Source organism: Mya arenaria, chromosome 1 (genome assembly GCF_026914265.1).
Source record: "Mya arenaria isolate MELC-2E11 chromosome 1, ASM2691426v1".
In the NCBI taxonomy this organism is placed as follows: Eukaryota; Metazoa; Mollusca; class Bivalvia; order Myida; family Myidae; genus Mya; species Mya arenaria.
Genome location: NC_069122.1, coordinates 21339777 through 21361782, shown reverse-complemented (window position 1 = coordinate 21361782; position 22006 = coordinate 21339777). Strand labels below are relative to the sequence as shown.

At 37.6% G+C, this 22006-nt stretch overlaps 1 protein-coding gene across 2 annotated transcripts; it reads right to left on the bottom strand.

The window, feature by feature from the left end:
• Window positions 1-3041: 3041 nt before the first annotated feature.
• LOC128239168 (uncharacterized) lies at window positions 3042-19872 on the bottom strand. 2 transcript variants are annotated; one of them, XM_052955683.1, is made up of 8 exons: window positions 19851-19872; window positions 18282-18431; window positions 15747-15911; window positions 14817-14936; window positions 13664-13799; window positions 10668-10876; window positions 5913-6017; window positions 3042-4602 (listed from the first exon to the last, which is right to left on the bottom strand). In XM_052955683.1, exons 2-8 carry the CDS (start codon window positions 18402-18404, stop codon window positions 4447-4449), a joined length of 1014 nt encoding a protein of 337 aa, XP_052811643.1. In that variant the 5' UTR covers window positions 18405-18431; window positions 19851-19872; the 3' UTR covers window positions 3042-4446. The 2 variants fall into 2 exon arrangements, with proteins under 2 accessions (XP_052811643.1, XP_052811635.1); XM_052955675.1 differs by lacking the exon at window positions 19851-19872 and adding an exon at window positions 19674-19805.
• Window positions 19873-22006: the final 2134 nt, after the last annotated feature.

Sequence of the window (22006 nt, the reverse complement as noted above, 5' to 3'; positions counted from 1 at the left end):
ATTACCTTAGTCAGTGTTATGATCTCAGAATGAGCCATAACCTGTTTCAGTGTTATGATCTCACAATAAACTTTTACTCTAATCAGAGTTATAATCCCACAACAAGCCATTACCTTAGAAAGTGTTATGATCACCCAATCAGCCATTACCCTAGTCAGTGTTATGATCTAACGATAAGCCATTTACTATAGACACTGTTATGATCATACAATGAGCCATTACCTAAGTCACTGTTTTGATCTCACAATGGGCCATTACCTTAAACAGTTGTATGGCCTCACAATAACCAATAACCTTAGTCAGTGTTATAATCTTAGAATTGGTCATTACCTTAGTCAGTGGTATGATCTCACAATGAGCCATTAGTCAATGTTATGATCTCAAAATCAGCCATTACCCTAGTCAGTGTTAAAATCTCACAATGAGCCATTACCTTAGTCAGTGGTATGAACTCAAAATGAGCCATAACCTTAGTCAGTGTTATGGTCTCACAATGGGTCATTACCTTAGTCAGTGGTTTGACCTCACAATGAGCCATAATCCTAGTCAGAGTAATTATCTCACAATGAGCCATTACCCAAGTCAGTGTTATGATCTCACAATGAGCCATTACCCAAGTCAGTGTTATGATCCCACAATGGGCCATTACCCTAGTCAGTGTTATGATCTCACAATGTAACATTAGCCTATTCAGTGTTATGATCTCACAATAGGCTATTAACCTAGTCAGTTTTATGATCTCACAATCAGCCATTACCCTAGTCAGTGTTATGATCGCACAGTGAGAAATAATCTTAGTCAGTGTTTTGATCTCACAATGAGCCATTACCTTAGTCAGTGTTATGACCTCACAATGAGCCATAATCCTAGTCAGAGTAATTATCTCACAATGAGCCATTACCCTAGTCAGTGTTATGATCTCACAATGAGCCATTACCCTAGTCAGTGTTATGATCCCACAATGGGACATTTCCCTAGTCATTGTTATGATCTCACAATCAGCCATTATCATAGTAAGTGTTATTTTCTCAAAATCAGCCATAACTGTTGTCAGAGTTATAATCTCACGATCAGCCATAACGCTCGGCAGTGTTATGATCTAAAAATGAGTGAAAACCCTAGTCAGAGTTATGATTTTGAAATGAGCTATTACCTTTGTCAGTGTTATGATATCACAATAAATAGTTTCCCTAGTCAGTGTTATTGTTTCACAACAAGCCATTACCCTAGTCAGTGTTATGACATTACAGTGAGCTATTACCTTAGTCAAAGATATCACCTCACAAGGAATTATAACCCTAGTTATTGTTATAATCTCACAATAAGCCATTACCCTAGATAGTGTTATGACCTCACAATAAGCTATTACCGTAGTCAGTGTTATGGTCTTACAATGAGCCATTACTTAAGTCAGTGTTATGAACTCACAATGAGCCATTACCCTAGTCAGTGTTATGGTCTTACAATGAGCCATTACTTAAGTCAGTGTTATGAACTCACAATGAGCCATTACCCTAGTCAGTGTTATGATCCCACAATAAGCCATTACCTTAATCAGTGTTATTATCTCACAATGAGCCATTACCCTAGTCAGTGTTATGATCTGACAATGAGCCATTTCCCAGGTCAGTGTTATTATCTCACAATGAGCCATTAACCTTGTCAGTGTTATGATCTCACAATGAGCCATTTCCCAGGTCAGTGTTATGATCTCACAATGAACCATTACCCTTGTCAGTGTTATGATCTCACAATGAACCATTACCCTAGTCAGTGTTATGATATCACAATGAACCATTACCCTTGTCAGTGTTATGATATCACAATGAACCATTACCCTAGTCATCGTTATGATATCACAATGAACCATTACCCTTGTCAGAGTTATGATCTCACAATGAACCATTACCCAAGTCAGTGTTATGATCTCACAATGAACCATTACCCTTGTCAGTGTTATGATCTCACAATGAACCATTACCCTAGTCAGTGTTATGATATCACAATGAACCATTACCCTTGTCAGTGTTATGATCTCACAATGAACCATTACCCTTGTCAGTGTTATGATCTCACAATGAACCATTACCCTAGTCAGTGTTATGATCTCACAATGAACCATTACCCTTGTCAGTGTTATGATCTCACAATGAACCATTACCCTTGTCAGTGTTATGATCTCACAATGAACCATTACCCTTGTCAGTGTTATGATCTCACAATGAACCATTACCCTAGTCAGTGTTATGATATCACAATGAACCATTACCCTTGTCAGTGTTATGATCTCACAATGAACCATTACCCTAGTCAGTGTTATGATATCACAATGAACCATTACCCTTGTCAGTGTTATGATCTCACAATGAACCATTACCCTAGTCAGTGTTATGATATCACAATGAACCATTACCCTAGTCAGTGTTATGATATCACAATGAACCATTACCCTAGTCAGTGTTATGATATCACAATGAACCATTACCCTAGTCAGTGTTATGATATCACAATGAACCATTACCCTAGTCAGTGTTATGATATCACAATGAACCATTACCCTAGTCAGTGTTATGATCTCACAATGAACCATTACCCTTGTCAGTGTTATGATATCACAATGAACCATTACCCTAGTCAGTGTTATGATATCACAATGAACCATTACCCTTGTCAGTGTTATGATCTCACAATGAACCATTACCCTTGTCAGTGTTATGATCTCACAATGAACCATTACCCTAGTCAGTGTTATGATATCACAATGAACCATTACCCTTGTCAGTGTTATGATCTCACAATGAACCATTACCCTAGTCAGTGTTATGATATCACAATGAACCATTACCCTTGTCAGTGTTATGATCTCACAATGAACCATTACCCTTGTCAGTGTTATGATCTCACAATGATATATTACCTACCTCACTTAAGTCGACAATCCATATTTGGCTTATCCAATTCCTGACTGGGGGTGTACTACCGACTTGTGGGTTCACAGGTGGGTAGAAAATTAGACGCTCAGTAATTGTTGAAACAGTTGCAACGTTCATGTGTTGTTTATTAACGGTGTATTAACGAAATAATACAAAACAGCATAAAACTTTTTTCTTTAAAATACAAAGTGATAGATATATCAAAGTGTGTAGATATAGAAAAACTGGGATTGAAACAGTTTTGCTTAACAAGAAAACACACAGTACATTTAAAAGTAAGGAACACAACTATAACATTTATGAATCTTGAAGGAATGAATCGACATCATTTTATTAGCTTTTGAATAAAACATTTAAGTTTTATTTAAATAGTTTCCATATACCCCATAAGCTGTACACACCAGCCGAATGCAATTTTAGTGAGTTAATTAACAACAAGGGCTTTTTCTGTCTATTTTCGGGAAAATCCGCATTGGGAAAAATAAACATCGTAAATTTAACCAAATTACGGGCCTTTTTTGTCAATACTGATATACAATACCTATTTTCGTGTCATGTAATAAAAGGCGATATTGGGAATTTAAATCATCAACAGAATCATCTTTTGGGCAACATTTCTCCGTACAATTTGAGTATTTAATCCTTGTATGTCACCCATCAGGTGATTTTAAACATATTTATAACTGTCAGGGAAATGGTTAGAAATGGCGAGAAGCTTGGCTATTCAAAACAGCGAGAAGCTTGGCTATTCATAACAGCGGAAAGCTTGACAATTTATGACAGCTAGAAGCTTGGCTATTCATAACAGCGAGAAGCTTGGCTATTCATAAAAGCGAGAAGATTGGCTATTCATAACAGCGAGAAGATTGGATATTCATGACAGTTATAAACTTGACTATTCATGACAGCGAGAAACTTGGCTATTTATAACAGCGAGAAGCTTGGCTATTCATAACAGCGAGAAGCTTGGCTATTCATAACTGCGAGAAGCTTGGCTATTCATAACAGAGAGAAGCTTGGCTATTCATAACAACGAGAAGCTTGACTATTCATGACACCGAGAGGCTTTGCTATTCATCACAGCGAAAAGCTTGACTATTCATGACAGCAAGAAGCTTGGCTATTCGTCACAGCGATTTCATCTTATTTTGGATTATTTTTCTTCTTTAATTTGGGAAATAGTACATGTTCATATTCGGCATTTGGAACAGGTCAGACATTCTGACCCGTGAGTTGGACAAATAAGGCCTGTCAACACATTAACGCTTAATTAATCATATGAAATGTTAGTGTTTGTTTGCCGTTAAAAGAACATCTCTTTTTATGACTTAATAAAGTACATCAGCAATACATGTCATCTTTGATGCAATAAATACATAAACCAGTGCGTAAATCAACTCAATCGCGTCCCATTCATGAACAATGTATTTATCTTTTAACCTGAGAACCACACGAATAAATGATAAGCTACTCACTAAGTGTTTTGTTTTATTGCTGATGTTTTCTTGTTTAATTACAAATTTCCAACAATTTTCTGATCAAAGTCCACAGCAAGCCGCGCCTTATTGAATCGTACAAGCGTCCGGAGGTAGTCGAAGCTGTTCTTGTGCTCCTGATCGGTGATGTTGAGACGCTCATAAAGATTGCGTAGCCCTATCGCCCGCGCACCCTGTAATGTTAAACGCAACTTAATCAATATTAATTTCATTAATTTGAAAATAAGGAACTATCCTTAGATGGATAAAGAAATTAATTTATTTTTGAATCATCATGAACGAGGAATTGCTAATAATGCACCAGTCAATTGTAACCACGCCCCCCCCCCCCCAGGTCCGGGGAATAGCCGGGACTTTGAGTTTCGGTCCAGCCAACCCCGGGTAAAATTCCTGCACTGCGGGGACGTACTGATGGTTAAACTCCGGCAAAATGCCCCCGCACCCCAGAGACTCTATATAAGGCCCAATCTCCGCTAAATTTGGCGCTATGACAAAACCACCGCAGTCACCCGGCCCTGCGGAGCCACATGGAAAGTAAAACACGGCACTTTTTTCCCGGCTATCCCCGGTAAACCCCCGGACCCTGGGGGGGGGCGTGGTTACAATTGACTGGTGCAGAACTACTCTATGAAATTGAAAATCATGACTTATAGCCCACCTCCCGGCAAAAAATACCCCTTTCTTCTGTTTATCGGTTATTGGTAATATTTTATCATGGTATCCGGTGTTCAATTAAACTGTATGATGACAATATTTAGCTAAGCTGATGTGTTAGTAGATGACCCGATATGGGATATACAGGGCCAATGAAAACATATCGGATGAGAGCGAAACTCGCATCCGAATATGGTTTCCTGCGCCCCGTATATCCCATATCGGGTCACCTACTAGCCCCGTATATCCCATATCGGGTCATCTACTAGCCCCGTATATCCCATATCAGGTCATCTACTAGCCCCGTATATCCCATATCGGGTCATTACGTCGACCACCTTTTTTGTATGTTTCATTTTTTCATCGGAATATTCATTGGAATCGGAAAATAGACGCCATTTTGGTGCGATAAAGAGATAAGTGACCCAATGTTGAAAAAATATGGGGTCAACGCGTGACCAGTCCTGGACCAATGGCGTTGCGTCATTTATGTTGGAGGCGTGATATATTATGGTAATAGACACACTTCTGATGTTCCACCATTTTAAAACGTTTTGCAGGATGATTACTAATATTAGAAATTACCGAAAACATATACATGTATACACTAAAGTAACTGCCCTTTGTCTTCGTTTCTTTTAATCAACATATATCCGATTTGGAATGGCCTCTTTCGCTATGTTTAAAAGCCAAAAAAGCTTGTTTGTAATATTATTATCCACCTCGTATTCCTTGAGAGAATGTGCAGATACAAAAGAAGAGCTATTGGCATATTCCAAACGAACACAATACATCTGACAACCCATTTAGAGATATAGTATAATGTAACCTCAATGTAGGACTGGTAGTCGGCATTGGCGATCTTCCGTTCACCGTCGGCAGTCGCTATCGCTTCCTGATTTATTTCGGTCGCATTGTTTTTGACAGCATTCACCTTAAATAACAAGAAACGTTTTTATGTTTCTTTGTTCGCATTCCGTTAAATAACCGCGGTTTATTCGAGTCTGAATTGCAATATGTTCTTACTATAGAAAAACAGACATATTGTCAAATGTTCTCATTTTGGTGCAAATGTAGGGAAAGCATTGTCAAAAAATACAATCTATATTGGTTGTTTGGATAGATGAAAGAACCTTAGAGAATACCACATTAATTCAATGTCAGGTTAGTGTTGGCATTTCGTCATCACGTTTTTACTTCGAAACCTACAATGTACCTGCCTGCAACGACATCGGCAGCCGAAGTCAAGAACCCTACATGTCGGTGTATAATTTTTTTAGCATATCTTCGTAGCCTAGCGTTCTTATACAACAATCGGATGATGGCCTCGCGCCACCATTTTGTGTTTTTTTAGTCAACCCGCCAGTGGATTCAAATCTACAATATTAGTACCAATATATGACACTTGACATTGAGTCGTAAATCTTTACATCTGTTAACGTCTTATCAACTTAACGGTTGTTTGAGGCTAATTTGCGGCCATCATTTATTTACAGTCGGGATTATGTCGCATATTGTAATAAGTAAGGCCATACCAAATTGATGGCTCAGTTCTTTTCCAAATTGTTTCTATATTTTTTTTTTAAAGAATAGTTATTTTGGACGCCATACACAATTTAAAGCACATTTTTGATTTCGTAAAATTTGGCAGCCATCTTAAATGTCTTGCGTTGTTGTCAATTGGATTTTGTATTGAAGGATCTAAGCTAACTAAATATGCAAATCCGTGGCGGATCTGTTGTCCATGGTAACAAATTTGACTGTCAATCCAGGGGTCGCCGGTTCCATTCCCCACCTCACCACTAAAAAAAGAATCCTCTTCCGGAAGGGACGTTAAATGGGGGTCCCGTGTGACAGTGCTATACACTGGTGTACGTTAAAGAACAGAAACAGGGTAGCTCTTATAAGGGTTACATTCTATGCACTTTGCTCCAGATCCTAAAATGAGTAACACTCTTATAGGAGCACTCGCCGAATGGGCAAGGCCTAGCTGAGTGCGAGTATAGATAAGCCTACACACACAAATATGCAAAAACGTTTTTATACCCCACTTCGCAAGGTCTGAAATAACTGTGGCTGCAAGACCAATTGTATAAAATATACTTCTAATTTAAAACTTGATTTATTATTGTTCTAGCTTCATCAATCGATATTTGATTAATCATCGATATTTTGATTTTGAAAACTGTTGTTTTCTTTTGTTTTGCCCAAAACCAACCAGAAGACGCAAAATAAAGAAACATTAGGCAAGGCTTCTACGACGTTCAAATGTGAAGAGGCACAACTCCCAATTAGATATGCACTATTTATGAATCAAGAGTACAGTCCCGTTCTACATATTGCCACTATGATACTTGTTAATAGGAAGTTAATGAAAACATTGATCCTTAACAAAATGTTGTTACTGTAAATTCCAGCGTCAGCAATTTTGAAAATAAGGAATAAATATTAAACATCAACACCCGAGTTTTTATATAACATAGGAGGTTGCCGGATGTTGCTTAACATCAACATCAATATTGGAGGCATCCTTGGCACCAAAGCGTATCATGGCCGAAAAGCTACGGATGTAATCTCGGTTCGAAATAATCCAATGAGATCACGGCTTACATATTGTTTTAGGCAGCCTATTTAAAAAAAAACGATAACTCTTCACAAAATAGATTCTTTCCTTTTTATTATCGGCTATTTCATATAGGCTATGATACGCTGGGTGCAGAGGATGCATAGGAGTTTTCCTTACATCCACATAAGAGGTCGACTAACATCAACATAGGAGGTTGCCTAACATCAACACAGGAGGTTGCCTAACATCAACACAGAAGGTTGCCTAACATCAACACAGAAGGTTGCCTAACATCAACATAGGAGGTTGCCTAACATCAACACAGAAGGTTGCCTAACATCAACATATGAGGTTGCCTAACATCAACACAGGAGGTTGCCTAACATCAACACAGAAGGTTGCCTAACATCAACACAGAAGGTTGCCTAACATCAACATAGGAGGTCGCCTAACATCAACACAGAAGGTTGCCAAACACCAACACAAGAGGTTGCCAAACATCAACATAGGATGTTACCAAACATCAACATAGGATATTGCCTTACATCAACATAGGAGGTTGCCAAACATCAACATAGGATGTTACCAAACATCAACATAGGAAGTTGCCTTACATCAACATAGTAGGTTGCCTTACATCAACATAGGAGGTTGACTAACATCAACATAGTAGGTTGTCTAACATCAACATAGTATGTTACCAAACATCGACATAGGAGGTTGCCAAACATCAACATAGGAGGTTGCCTAACATCAACACAGGAGGTTGCCTAACATCAACACATGAGGTTGCCTAACATCAACACAGGATGTTACCAAACATCGACATAGGAGGTTGCCAAACATCAACACAGGAGGTTGCCTAACATCAACACATGAAGTTGCCTAACATCAACACAGGATGTTACCAAACATTAACATAGGAGGTTACCTAACATCAACAAAGGAGGTTGCCTAACATCAACACAGGATGTTACCAAACATCAACATAGGATGTTAGCTAACATCAAAATAGGAGGTTGCCTAACATCAACATAGGATGTTACCAAACATCAACATAGGAGGTTGCCTAACATCAACATAGGAGGTTACCAAACATCAACATAGGAGGTTGCCTAAAATCAACACAGAAGGTTGCCAAACATCAACGTAGGAGGTTGACAAACATCAACATAGGAGGTTGCCTTACATCAACATAGGAGGTTGCCAAACACCAACATAGGAGGTTGTCTAACATCAACATAGAAGGTTGCCAAACACCAACATAGGAGGTTGTCTAACATCAACATAGAAGGTTGTCTAACATCAACGTAGGTGGTTGACTAACATCAACACAGGAGGTTGCCAAACATCAACATAGGAGGTTACCTAACATCATCACAGAAGGCTGTCTAACATCAACACAGAAGGTTGTCTAACATCAACAAAGGAGGTTGCCTAACATCAACACAGGAGGTTACCAAATATCAACATAGGAGGTTGCCTTACATCAACATAGGAGGTTGCCTTACATCAACATAGGAGGTTGCCTAACATCAACATAGGAGGTTACCAAACATCAACATAGGAGGTTACCTAACATCAACACAGGAGGTTGCCAAACATCAACACAGGATGTTACCAAACATCAACATAGGAGATTGCCTTACATCAACATAGGAGGTTGCCAAACATCAACATAGGATGTTAGCTAACATCAACATAGGAGGTTGCCTAACATCAACATAGGATGTTACCAAACATCAACATAGGAGGTTGCCTAACATCAACACAAGAGGTTGCCAAACATCAACGTAGGAGGTTGCCAAACATCAACATAGGAGGTTGCCTAACATCAACACAGGAGGTTGCCAAACATCAACGTAGGAGGTTGCCAAACATCAACATAGAAGGTTGCCTAACATCAACATAGGAGGTTGCCAAACACCAACATAGGAGGTTGTCTAACATCAACATAGAAGGTTGTCTAACATCAACGTAGGTGGTTGACTAACATCAACACAGGAGGTTGCCAAACGTCAACATAGGAGGTTACCTAACATCAACACAGAAGGTTGTCTAACATCAACGTAGAAGGTTGCCAAACATCAACATAGGAGGTTGCCTAACATCAACACAGGAGGTTGCCAAACATCAACGTAGGAGGTTGCCAAACATCAACGTAGAAGGTTGCCTAACATCAACATAGGAGGTTGCCAAACACCACCATAGGAGGTTGTCTAACATCAACATAGAAGGTTGTCTAACATCAACGTAGGTGGTTGACTAACATCAACACAGGAGGTTGCCAAACGTCAACATAGGAGGTTACCTAACATCAACACAGAAGGCTGTCTAACATTAACACAGAAGGTTGTCTAACATCAACATAGGAGGTTGCCTAACATCAACATAGGAGGTTACCGAACATCAACGTAGGAGGTTGCCTAACATCAACATAGGAGGTTGACTAACATCAACATAGGAGGTTAACTAACATCAACATAGGAGATTGACTAACATCACCACATGATGTTACCGAACATCAACGTAGGAGGTTGCCTAACATCAACATAGGAGGTTGACTAACATCAACATAGGAGGTTAACTAACATCAACATAGGAGGTTGACTAACATCAACACAGGATGTTACCAAACATCAACACAGGAGGTTGACTAACATCAACACAGAAGGTTGCCAAACATCAACATAGGAGGTTGACTGACATCAACATAGGAAGTTGACTAACATAAACATAGGAGGTTGACTAACATCAATATAGGAGGTTGACTAACACCAACATAGGAGGTTGACTAACATCAACATAGGAGGTTGATTAACATCAACATAGGATGTTACCAAACATCAACACAGGAGGTTGACTAACATCAACATAGGATGTTACCAAACATCAACATAGGAGGTTGCCTTACATCAACTTAATAGGTGACCGAACATCAACATAGGGGGTTGCCTTACATCAACATATTATTAGGGGGTTTCTTAACACTAACGCTTTAAATAGTTTATATCTTACTAGAGCGGTTGTTTCCCGGCGGATGATAGAGGCGGTCTGCATCAGCTCCTCTCTTGCCGCCTTTTCCTTCAGAGTGAGCGCCTCCATGTATCGATCTTCCACGATCTCCGGAATCTTGACGCCCGTCATCTGCAGGCTCTTTACGTTAACGTTCATACCCTTGTCACTGTCCAAACACTCGTCACGTTGTTTACAACCCTCGAAACATGCTAAAACAAACTAAGAGTTTTATATTCAAAGGATTATTATAAAGTTCAGTTGTAAAATAACAATATATTCAATTCGTTTTAGGGAGATCATATGTTAATAAAGCAAAGTGGTTATTACATTACATTTTTACCCAAACATCTACCAAACGTCAGTAAAACGTACATTTCAACGTCTGGGATTTATGTCTTCTCCATAATTAATTAGTACACATAATCCTCCCATTGACACATTTATACATGACTTTACCCTAGCCGTATGTACACATGACCACGCAATTATAACAATATTTCTACAAAACCACCTCATTGCCACACATATACGCACGCACGCATGCACGCACGCACGCACGCACACACAGACACGCAGGCACGCACGCACGAACGCACGCACGCACGCACACACACACACAATTAACACATTGCCACGCCCTACTCAAATCTGATATAATTTAATTTATTGCCTTAGAAATAAATTTATTTATGATACTTTCACGGGACATAACGCATTGCGTAGTAAATTACTAGTACCGAGTTTACAATTTTGATAGTATTATTTAACCATCTCATCTTGCGGATAACACAATGCAATAATTTCACAGATAACTTATGCCAACCTGAATTACGCAGTATTTTCATAAGCTTTTTTATTTTCAAGTTAATTCCCAATTGAAGGTCTTCAGTGTTCATTTTTTGATCGATTTCATTTGATTAATTGTTAATGGATATACGCATTTGGCAGTCTCGTCCAGCTACGAACATGTTTTTTCAGTTTTTTTTGTGTGTTTACGTAACATAAGTTTCGGATGTAAACAAAGAAACTGGATGAACTTATTTTGAACGATCCCTTCGTTAATGGACTTTATCATTTCCTCCTCGAGGATGCTAGTACGGTGGAAGATGCTTTTGTAGTGGACGATTCACAGTCTGCTGTGTTATCTGCACATTTGAAAGGAAATTATCTCTATATTATCATGATGATTGGAGAAAACGGCGTGGCCAGCGCGAATGGAATAGTGGATCCCCAATGGTGTTGTGCATGTTTGCCTTGGTATCGCTATGGGCAACCCGCTTCCATCTACAAGGATGTTTTATTTCACAGCTACTTCCCCAATGAGACACAAGGAACATTAGTGTTGTGAGATTCAACGAGGTTCAGGTTTATTCCATCGAACCCTGAAAACTAAATGTGGACCTCAGGACTTTTTTCATTACTGGCTTATTAAAGTGCTACAACTGCCGGACCCGCCTCCCAACGTTATCTGCCTGGACGGTGTACTTTTCAACGCCAGAGGACTCAATTTTTATCCCACGGCACTCTTTGGAGCTGTTATTCAGTGTTAGAGACTACATTAACTTTGTCAATTGCTCAACTCGTGCCGAATTTATCCATCCACAGAGAGACTTTGACAATCTATTTTAATTTGTTTGAGCATGGCAATATTGTTTTTGTTTTTTGTTGTTGTTAATTTACATTTAATTTTTCAGTGCACAGTATGCACATTCATTTATAACCGATTTCTGTCAACCTTCAAAGTTTCTGATCCTTTATTAAATTCAATGCTTTCACAATCATAAATTACTTCCTGCCATACATATTTCTCATTCGGTGCAGGGGCCAATCTGATTTTGGTACGAATGTCCCATTCCTTGAATAAAAACTTATCAGGAGATATTCTATGAAAATTGTTCTAACAAAATGGCATCATTTTGCCAAAATTTCTGGCAACGTAACTTATTGAGGACAATATCGTAAGTGAACTCTTCATAAAGCAAGAAATATTTATATTGTAATTACAAAAAAAAAAAAAAAAAAAAATAAAAAAAATTGAAGATTTCACTACAACCACTCATATTTTTGTTTATATGTCATGTTTTTTTTATTTTTATTTATTTTTGTACGCTTCAAATGCAACTATTTTTAGATTGAGTTAGCTTGTTTGTACAATACTTACATGTATATCAATTATGCTTCCCTTAATTCATGCTTGACATGATTTTTCATAATTATGTCACTTTCTCTATCATATTTTGGCAAACTTGTGTCATTGGATCAGGGTCTTCTCAATGTACATTCTGATTGGTTGACTATCATTATCATTTTATATCGGATTGGACAATGACCAAATACTCTCTTATTGACTGATTTACAAGTGCAAAAATTGTCGGCAAGTCAATGTCACTTGATGTGGCATATAGATGAAGTTAGGGAATTTTAGACGACCACTTTGCCAAAGTCAGCTTTTCGCGAGAGCCCTGGTGTATATATATAGTTCCGCTATTTGGGCCGATGGTTGGGTAACTCTTTTTTGGCCGATATTTGTGTACCTCTTTTTGTAGAGAACAGCTATTGGGGCTGATTGTTGTATTACTCTTAAACGACTTTTGTGGGGTACGGCTATTGGGGCCTATTGTTATATAACTCTATTGTTGAGTATGGCTATTGGGGCCTATTGTTATATATCTCTATTATAGAATTCGGCTTTTGGGGCCAATTGTTGTTTGCTCTTTTGTGGAGTATGGCTTTTTGGGGACCTTCTGTTGGTTTACTCTATTGTGGAGTTCGGCTATTGGAGCCTATTGTTATATTGCTCTATACGCACGCACGCATGCACGCACGCACGCACGCACACACAGACACGCAGGCACGCACGCACGAACGCACGCACGCACGCACACACACACACACAATTAACACATTGCCACGCCCTACTCAAATCTGATATATACCTCTATAATATTAACACATTGCCACGCCATAAAGAGCTATATATATACCCGTTCCCCTACCGTATTTGTACTCCTCGTCGCAGTCCGGCCTACAGCATTTTCCGCCCAGTCGCTGACTAACGGCCTTAAAGATGGCCTCTTCTACCTGGGAACGGTTTCCAGTCAATTCCCGCGGGGAAAACACCGGGATCGCACCCTGAAGAATGGAGAAGCAGATCTGTATTATATATTTTCGTTTTTTATCATGATAATAATATAATGCAATTTCTTTGAAACTATTACAATAATACCTATAAAACAACTTTTTGATTTGGATTATCCGACCCTGCATTTGAAATAGGCACCGACCCTACCGTTTTCTTTCGTTAGAACGTTGGTCATCAAAAATATAATATGTATATGGCTCAAGACAACGGTTATCTGGAACAAGATCCGGATGTGCATACATAAAAAAAGAGTGCTTGTGTTCAAGTATCAATATTTTGCAGTTGAATAAAAGAGAAGAAACGGGTGGCCTTTTTGCATAGAGCTTAACATAATTTGACACTGTATTGCACAAACTGATAGTTTTCTGTGTAAAAATTGGAAAAAGCATTGCCTGTGGAACTATGTAAATTGTTTGTTTGTAGCCTTATTCCGTCTTGATCTCAGGGTCATGTATTACTACTCAATTTTATGAGACAACGCATTGGTCAACCCTATGTGTTCTTGTGATTAAATTTTGTGTCTTGGATTGTTCTACAGCAGCCAGTTACTTGTTTTTCAAATGGGACTGTTTTAAAGTGAAAATCCAGGTTAGTGTCTATATGAAACATACAGTAAAAATAACTGTGGTCTCAGGCCATATTGTAAGTGTGTGTATTAAAAGATAGTTAAAACAGTTAAAGCCTCACTCCGAATATTGCGTTAACACCATTCTCGAATGATGACAATAACGTTCTTAAATAAGGCCTAACAAAAAAAACTAAAAAACTACCTACCTTACCCGTTTTTGAAAATGATGTAACCCGAACATAACCATTTTTTTTTGGCCTATAATGGAACCATGTTTTACAAGCCTATGGGCTTGGAAACAATCTCATTTTTTTTTCAAAGTGAAATCATTACAATAAAAGGTACATATTTATTTATCTCTCTGTAAAATAATGTACGTCGGACTTGATCGCAAAATTCCCAAACACAAGCGACCAACTGTATGCCATACAAGACTTACCTTCAAGGCATCAATGGCGCTACTGCTGACTACTTCCTTGTAGTGTATATCGTAACGGTCGTGGAGAAGGGGCAACTCATCCTCTCGGAGGAAGTACTGCATGTGAACTGTTATCCAGATCTGGGGACACAGTGTGTACGTTTATTTACGTAGCTAACGGCAAACGGAGCACTTCGGCCATTTCCATTCGAAACAACCTCGGATGTATATGGACGGTTTACAACACGCAGAATTCTTTACATTTAAATACGCTGCAAGGAGATCGCGTTGATTTTTTTCAAATTAGCATTCTTCAGCCTAAGGACTTGACTCTTAATGATTGGTGCAATAATACACTTCACTAGAAATCAACTTCAGCTTTTTAATTATAAAAACACGTTAAAACACTGCAATTCATTAATGTTAGTAATTTTACGAATCAAATTTACGAATGCAACGGCATTTTACATGAGCGCCACAGTGTCGGGCATTCGGAATTCCTCGGCCATTTTTATTTTTTTGCCCGACACTGTGGCGATGTAAAATGCCGTTGCATTCGTAAATTTGATTCGTAAAATTACTAACATTAATGAATTGCAGTGTTTTAACGTGTCGCGAAGTATGTTGTGTGTCCTAATGCACAGACAGAACGCTTACCTGGTTACACTAACCTTTTTTCTTTAGCCCGCAGCAGTGTATACAACTGCCTTCAACTACCGCCCCCCACCCCCTCCCCAAACCTCACCGCGGAATGGGGTTTGTATTTATAGTAGTAAGGCTCGTTACTAAACGTGCGATATCTAGGCTACAGGCAAGCAACGCACGACTAGACCACTAGATTACGGAACAGCGACGGGGGTCATGAGCAGAGTTTAACGGTTTGTATCACAAAACAACAACAAATAAGTAGAAAATAATTAGGATTGTTTCGTGAAAAATACACATACATACTTCTAACTTGTCTGCTGTGAATATTGCGATGTTTTCAAGATCAAGGAAATGGGCGCTCGCCTTGAACGTTTTAAACTCATAATCGGGACCAAGGAAGTATTTTCCACCCGAGTAAATCACGCCGGTATTAACCTTTCCCGTACTCCTTTGCCGTACAAACCCGTACTGAAACGGAAAAGGCATAACAAATGTATACGGCTTGTAAATTTGAATTACGTATTGAATGCATTTTAAAAAGACAAACCAAATTTAAGAAGAAAACCATTCATTTTGATTGATTCCCATTTATTAGTATTACAATACACAAGACAGTCATAACCCTCTTTTTTAAACGATTTAAACGCATGATACATACGGAACATGTTCTTTATCTAATACACTTTAATAATAAAACTTTTTTTTTTAAATCCACTCATTCAAATAAACAAGGAAGTTGTGGTTTAAACGAAAATGTAATTTTGTATCACAAAGTTTACACGCAAATTGTGGAAACAACAGGAATGTAGTTGTACAATTTATATTACAATGAATCCTGCTAAAACATTACTCTGCAGTATTCATTGGTCATATAGCATACAGTTATAAACGGTGGTGTGGTTTTTAATTACAAAAAATAAAAATATATGCTGGCAGGTTCTTCATAAATAAAGGATCGGCTTATAGCTCGGAGGGATTTAAATGTAATACTAAATATGTCCTAGGTGCCAGATCGTCTTTAAGATGCCTTATGTATGGCAGCCCTTAAAACACCAGTCTCCTGTTTTACGACAAACAATCCGTTGACAAATGCTGGAACGCAAAAGTGATAAAACATGTTTAAATTGTAAGTATTTAGTAAATAACCAGTCGCCTGTCAATCAAACAATCAGTTGACCAATGGTGGAGCGCAAAAGTATTAGAACATCTTTAAGATGTATGTATTGATTAAATAACCAGTCGCTTGTTGAATTCAAAATTCAGTTCACCAATGATGGGGCGCCAAAGTATTAGAGCATGTTTTAGTTGCCTGTATAGTATAAATAACCTGGCGCATATTGGCAATCAAACAATGAGTTGACCAATGATGGAGCGCCAAAGTATTAGAGCATGTTTTAATTGCCTGTATAGTATAAATAACCTGGCGCCTATTGGCAATCAAACAATGAGTTAACCAATGATGGAGCGCCAAAGTATTAGAGCATGTTTTAATTGCCTGTATAGTATAAATAACCTGGCGCATATTGGCAATCAAACAATGAGTTGACCAATGATGGAGCGTCAAAGCATTAGAGCATGTTTTAATTGCCTGTATAGTATCAATAACAAGGCGCCTATTGGCAATCAAACAATGAGTTGACCAATGATGGAGCGCCAAAGTATTAGAGCATGTTTTAATTGCCTGTATAGTATCAATAACCTGGCGAATATTGGCAATCAAACAGTGAGTTGACCAATGATTGAGCGCCAAAGTATTAGAGCATTTTTTAATTGCCTGTATAGTATAAATAACCTGGCGCATATTGGCAATCAAACACTGAGTTGACCAATGATGGAGCGCCAAAGTATTAGAGCATGTTTTAATTGCCTGTATAGTATAAATAACCTGGCGCATATTGGCAATCAAATAATGAGTTGACCAATGATGGAGCGCCAAAGTATTAGAGCATGTTTTAATTGCCTGTATAGTATAAATAACCTGGCGCATATTGGCAATCAAATAATGAGTTGACCAATGATGGGATTTTATATTTTGCAAATAAATAAATGCACATGATTGCATTATCTTGTAATTTAAAACCACTGCAAAATTATTTAAACATGTTGCAACGATTGCTTTGTCGACTGGTTAATACGTCTGGTAATTATGCGATTACTATTCTGTGATGCTCCTATACAAAGAACAGTGGGTTATTTCAATAAAAGTCCTTAGAGCAGTTTGCGTATGCCAGCACGAACGTACAATTGGCAATGTCGAGCTGCCGCGACATTCTTGTTTTGAATGTCCACTGTCGTACCAGCACGACATTCAATTATTAAGGTCCAATGTCAAAATGGAAACGCCCACAGGATACATATCTCTTTATAATACACCGATACAAAAGGTATAAACAACACAATCTTCTTTACTACTTCGTTTAAATACTCGTCAGCTAGTAACGATAACTCTTCGAAAAATTTTAGTGTCCGTATTAAACTATACAATATACTACTCACAGTGGGGGTACCTTTACAGTCGAAACCCGTTGGATCGATATCCCACGGACCGGCCAAAATACTTCGCGAAAATCGAGCCAAGCGGGAATGCTTACATAGAGTTAAAAATCGGTCCTTTACATCAAGTTCGAGCCAACGAGGAAATCGAGCCAAGCGGAATCGAGCCAACGGGTTTCGACTGTATGATATATTAAACAAAACACTTTGCGTATTCGTTATAGCTTCCCGCATTTTTTTTATCGCAGGACAATCAAAAAGGCACAAGTACTACGATTAAAGCGAGTACTGCCAGTCCTACTAGGAAACATATAAGTATTCAACACGGTACCCGTCAGTACTGACCTCCCAGTACTCTACGTAGGAAAAGCACATTGGCATCACTATGATGGAAGTGAGAGCGACCAGTCCTGTTAGCACGCAGAACAAAACGACCATGCACTTGTTGTTTTGGTAAAACTCCCCCATAGTTGGCGATTTAAATGACTGAAATGACTGAAAATGTTTTATAATTACTGATACATGTTGATTGATCTTGTGTGTCCTGGTGCGTGAAGTCTGAAGTCATAACAACATGTAACGTACCATCGCAAACTCCCATCCTTAAACTCTATTCTGCTACTTAAAGCATCGGGGTAAAAACCAGGCACTATCAATCTAGATTTTTACAACGACGAAAATTATAAGCGATTTAAGTTGAACAAGTGTCCTTAAAATGTATTACATACAACCAGTTGAATCCAATTTTCCTAGTTCATAAATAGCATGTCTAATGTCAGTTAATTGGCAGTGTTTCGCATTACGTAATTTATCCGATTATATATAAATTATATATATATATATATATATATATATATATATATATATATATATATATATATATATATATATATATATATATATATATATATATATATATATTATTGATATAGTAAATGGTGCATACATTTCTTTGTCATTTCATTCAGACTGTAACCACGATTACATCTGGTGCTATACACTTATTTAAAACAAAAGATTGATCTGGGCGTATAAAGAAGTAGTACTCTATATAATGAGTTGTTATTTCAGCTGTTGTCTTTTTGGTTTAAACATGATTTATTACATAAAAAAACTCCACTTAAACGCATACAATACATGTATCATCGTAATGATTAAGGAGCTAAAACTGATATGTTCACCTCTTTCTTTTTTTATTTTTAAACAATTAAATCGACAAACTAACGACGTCATGATTAACTATGGTATAACTCAATTGTCAAAGGGGCGAAAAGATACAAATGCACATATTCCTGTTTACGTCACAGTGGCTTGATGACAAAGGCTCATTAAAGTCAAAATTAATCAGTTCAACTAGCCAAAATTATATTTTACACATACTTGAACATGTATATCATTAATATAATACATTGCCTTAAACATAAAATGAGACAAATTTCAAAAATATCCTATACTGTAACATATTCAATATTATCATTTGTCATCAAGCCACTGTGGTTTACGTCGAATAACGAGAAACCCATGTATCTGTTTTCCTTATAGAAAATCAATGCATTTACTTATCTAAGGTATACTCGATAACAGGTACACTGCTGTAATTGTATGGAAACATATCATTTATCAAATTAACAAAAACATTTAAACGGTTTTAATGCAACACAGAGAACATTCTTTTTTCAAAATTGATTTATGATATATATTAATTATTGCTTTATAAAATAAAGAAAATTTGCTTACCTGCTAAATACTTCTAAACGCAATACTAGTTTTATTTTTAGCTTGTTTAAAATTCCCCGCGACTCACTGCATGGAACATTGAACGCAGACGATAGCACGCTTGAATGACTCCTTCCTAATATCGAAATATTTATAGTGTTATATTAATGCTTTATAAGTATAAAAGTTTTAGCCTACCGTGTTTTGTGTTTTCTTAGACCACGCTCACTCTAATCCAACCAATCGGCATTCGCTATTTCATTTTTCCATTTCTCATATACACGTTGTACCATCGGAAGTATATATACAACTCCTAAGACACGATTTTCTCGAGGTAAATGGATCACATTTGATCAACAGTTAAGCATGAAACTAATCAGTTATTTATCAGGCATCAATTTTTAAAACGTCTTTCATGGTTTAATAATAATCAATGTACTTTAAAAGCATGTTTTGGTTGTAGATATCTGGTTCGTCTCAATGAAACCTTAATACTGTAAACAGCGGGTAAATAAGATAAAGAACAATGAAAAACGATCCAGGGCCAGTTGCAAATTGATTATATTGATCGTGGTGAATTCCGTCTAAAGGTGTAATTAGTCTAAAAAAATAGACGTGTTGTATGGTATTCTTCTAATCCCTAACGTGAAGGATTTGCCATATCAAAAATCGTAAAAAAAACGTCAACGTAGAATTATTTGGATTTAAGGTGTAATACGAAAAGTATTATGACATAGGTATAGTTATCGAAACCCTTTCTCAAGTCATCTATTATTTAAGAGTAAGGAATGCACCTATAGAAATTTTACCCCACCAGGTAGGGGTCGGGGCATGGTGTGTTTGGCTGGAACTCATAGGATATTTAGACAACCTGATGATTGTGTAAAAACGTCTAAGCATACAAGGATGGCGTTCTAAACCCCGACTGTGGTGTATCTTCCGATGTTTAAATATCAAGTCAACTTTATCACCAAAAGACCCCCTCCCACTGCACCAACCACTGTGCCCTATTTACGAAAAACATTGACTTGTGCATGATGCTGTTCTCATTTTAGATATTTTAAACTTATCTCTATTAGCAGACAGTAACGTTGATAACTAGTTCAATGGCGATAATTGTTAATAATACTGAAAAAAACATTACATCTTTTCCCACAAGTTACAATTCATACTTAAAGTGCGGTATGACTAAAGTGCGAAAAGCCGGGCTTTTTGCGAAAAGCCGCAAAAAGCCGGGCTTTTCGCGAAAAGCCGCAAAAAGCCGGGCTTTTCGCAAAAATCTGCGGCTTTTCGTAAAGAACACTGACTTTCATACGGCTTTTTGCCAATGAAGACATAACTTAAAGCCACAAAAGACATTGGTGTATTCATACTAAGGAAATGTACTAAGAGCCTTAACTACAAGAATGTAGAAGTGAAATGTTGAATCATATGAATTTTATGAAGATTTCCAAGTAAATGAATAACTAAGCTACTTATCCAGCAAAAGTATGGGATGATAGTTTAAAATAGATGCATTGAACGATGTTGTATTGAGTATTGGCAAATTAATAAATAAAATAAAATATTGAATTAAAGTGTTGTTTCGGCCAGGAGAACCTTTTATCGACGTTTTCGATTCAAATGTCCTTGTTCATGAGATGTACATTTTATGAAACTGAACGAGTTTGCCAAAAGTGATATCCATATAAGGTTTTCTATGTTTTATGTACATGTTGCAACAAAAAATTACAACTAAAATCAAATTGGCGGCCCTGGGTTATGGCATGCCCATAAGTGGGAAAGGGGAAGTAGGGGGTCTGTAAGCGTTACCACCGCCTATGAACACATATATACATAAGTGTTAATTTTAACTATATCAAACAGAGATCCAAATATCTCTCAATCAGCAGAGCCCATTAAATGCCCTCCCAGTGGGGACAGACTCATAAACTCCCAAGTGTGAAGTGGGTTTCAAACGGGCCTAGTACTGCTCTGATCTGAGTGGACGTTGGGACTCGATGAATGTGTGTATATATATAAACCTTAAATTATACGGACTCTTATGACTCTGTCATAACCGATGTTAAAATGGTAAAATATCCGTGCTCCGTGTGTTCTAAGAAATGTCAGGATTACAGCATCCTGTGTGAGGTAAGAATATTATAAATTGTATGTTCAGCCTAATTAAAGGGCCCTTATCACATTTCTGTCAAAAAGTATCAATTAACGTTTAGACATGTCAATGGGCAATCATTTGATTAACGTTTTGCAAATACTCGTATTATTGTATCGAACTAACGTCAGACATTTGACGAATCTTATAAGTGTGACAAGTTTAATTGTGTACTATTTTAGGAAAGAGTGAACGTAAT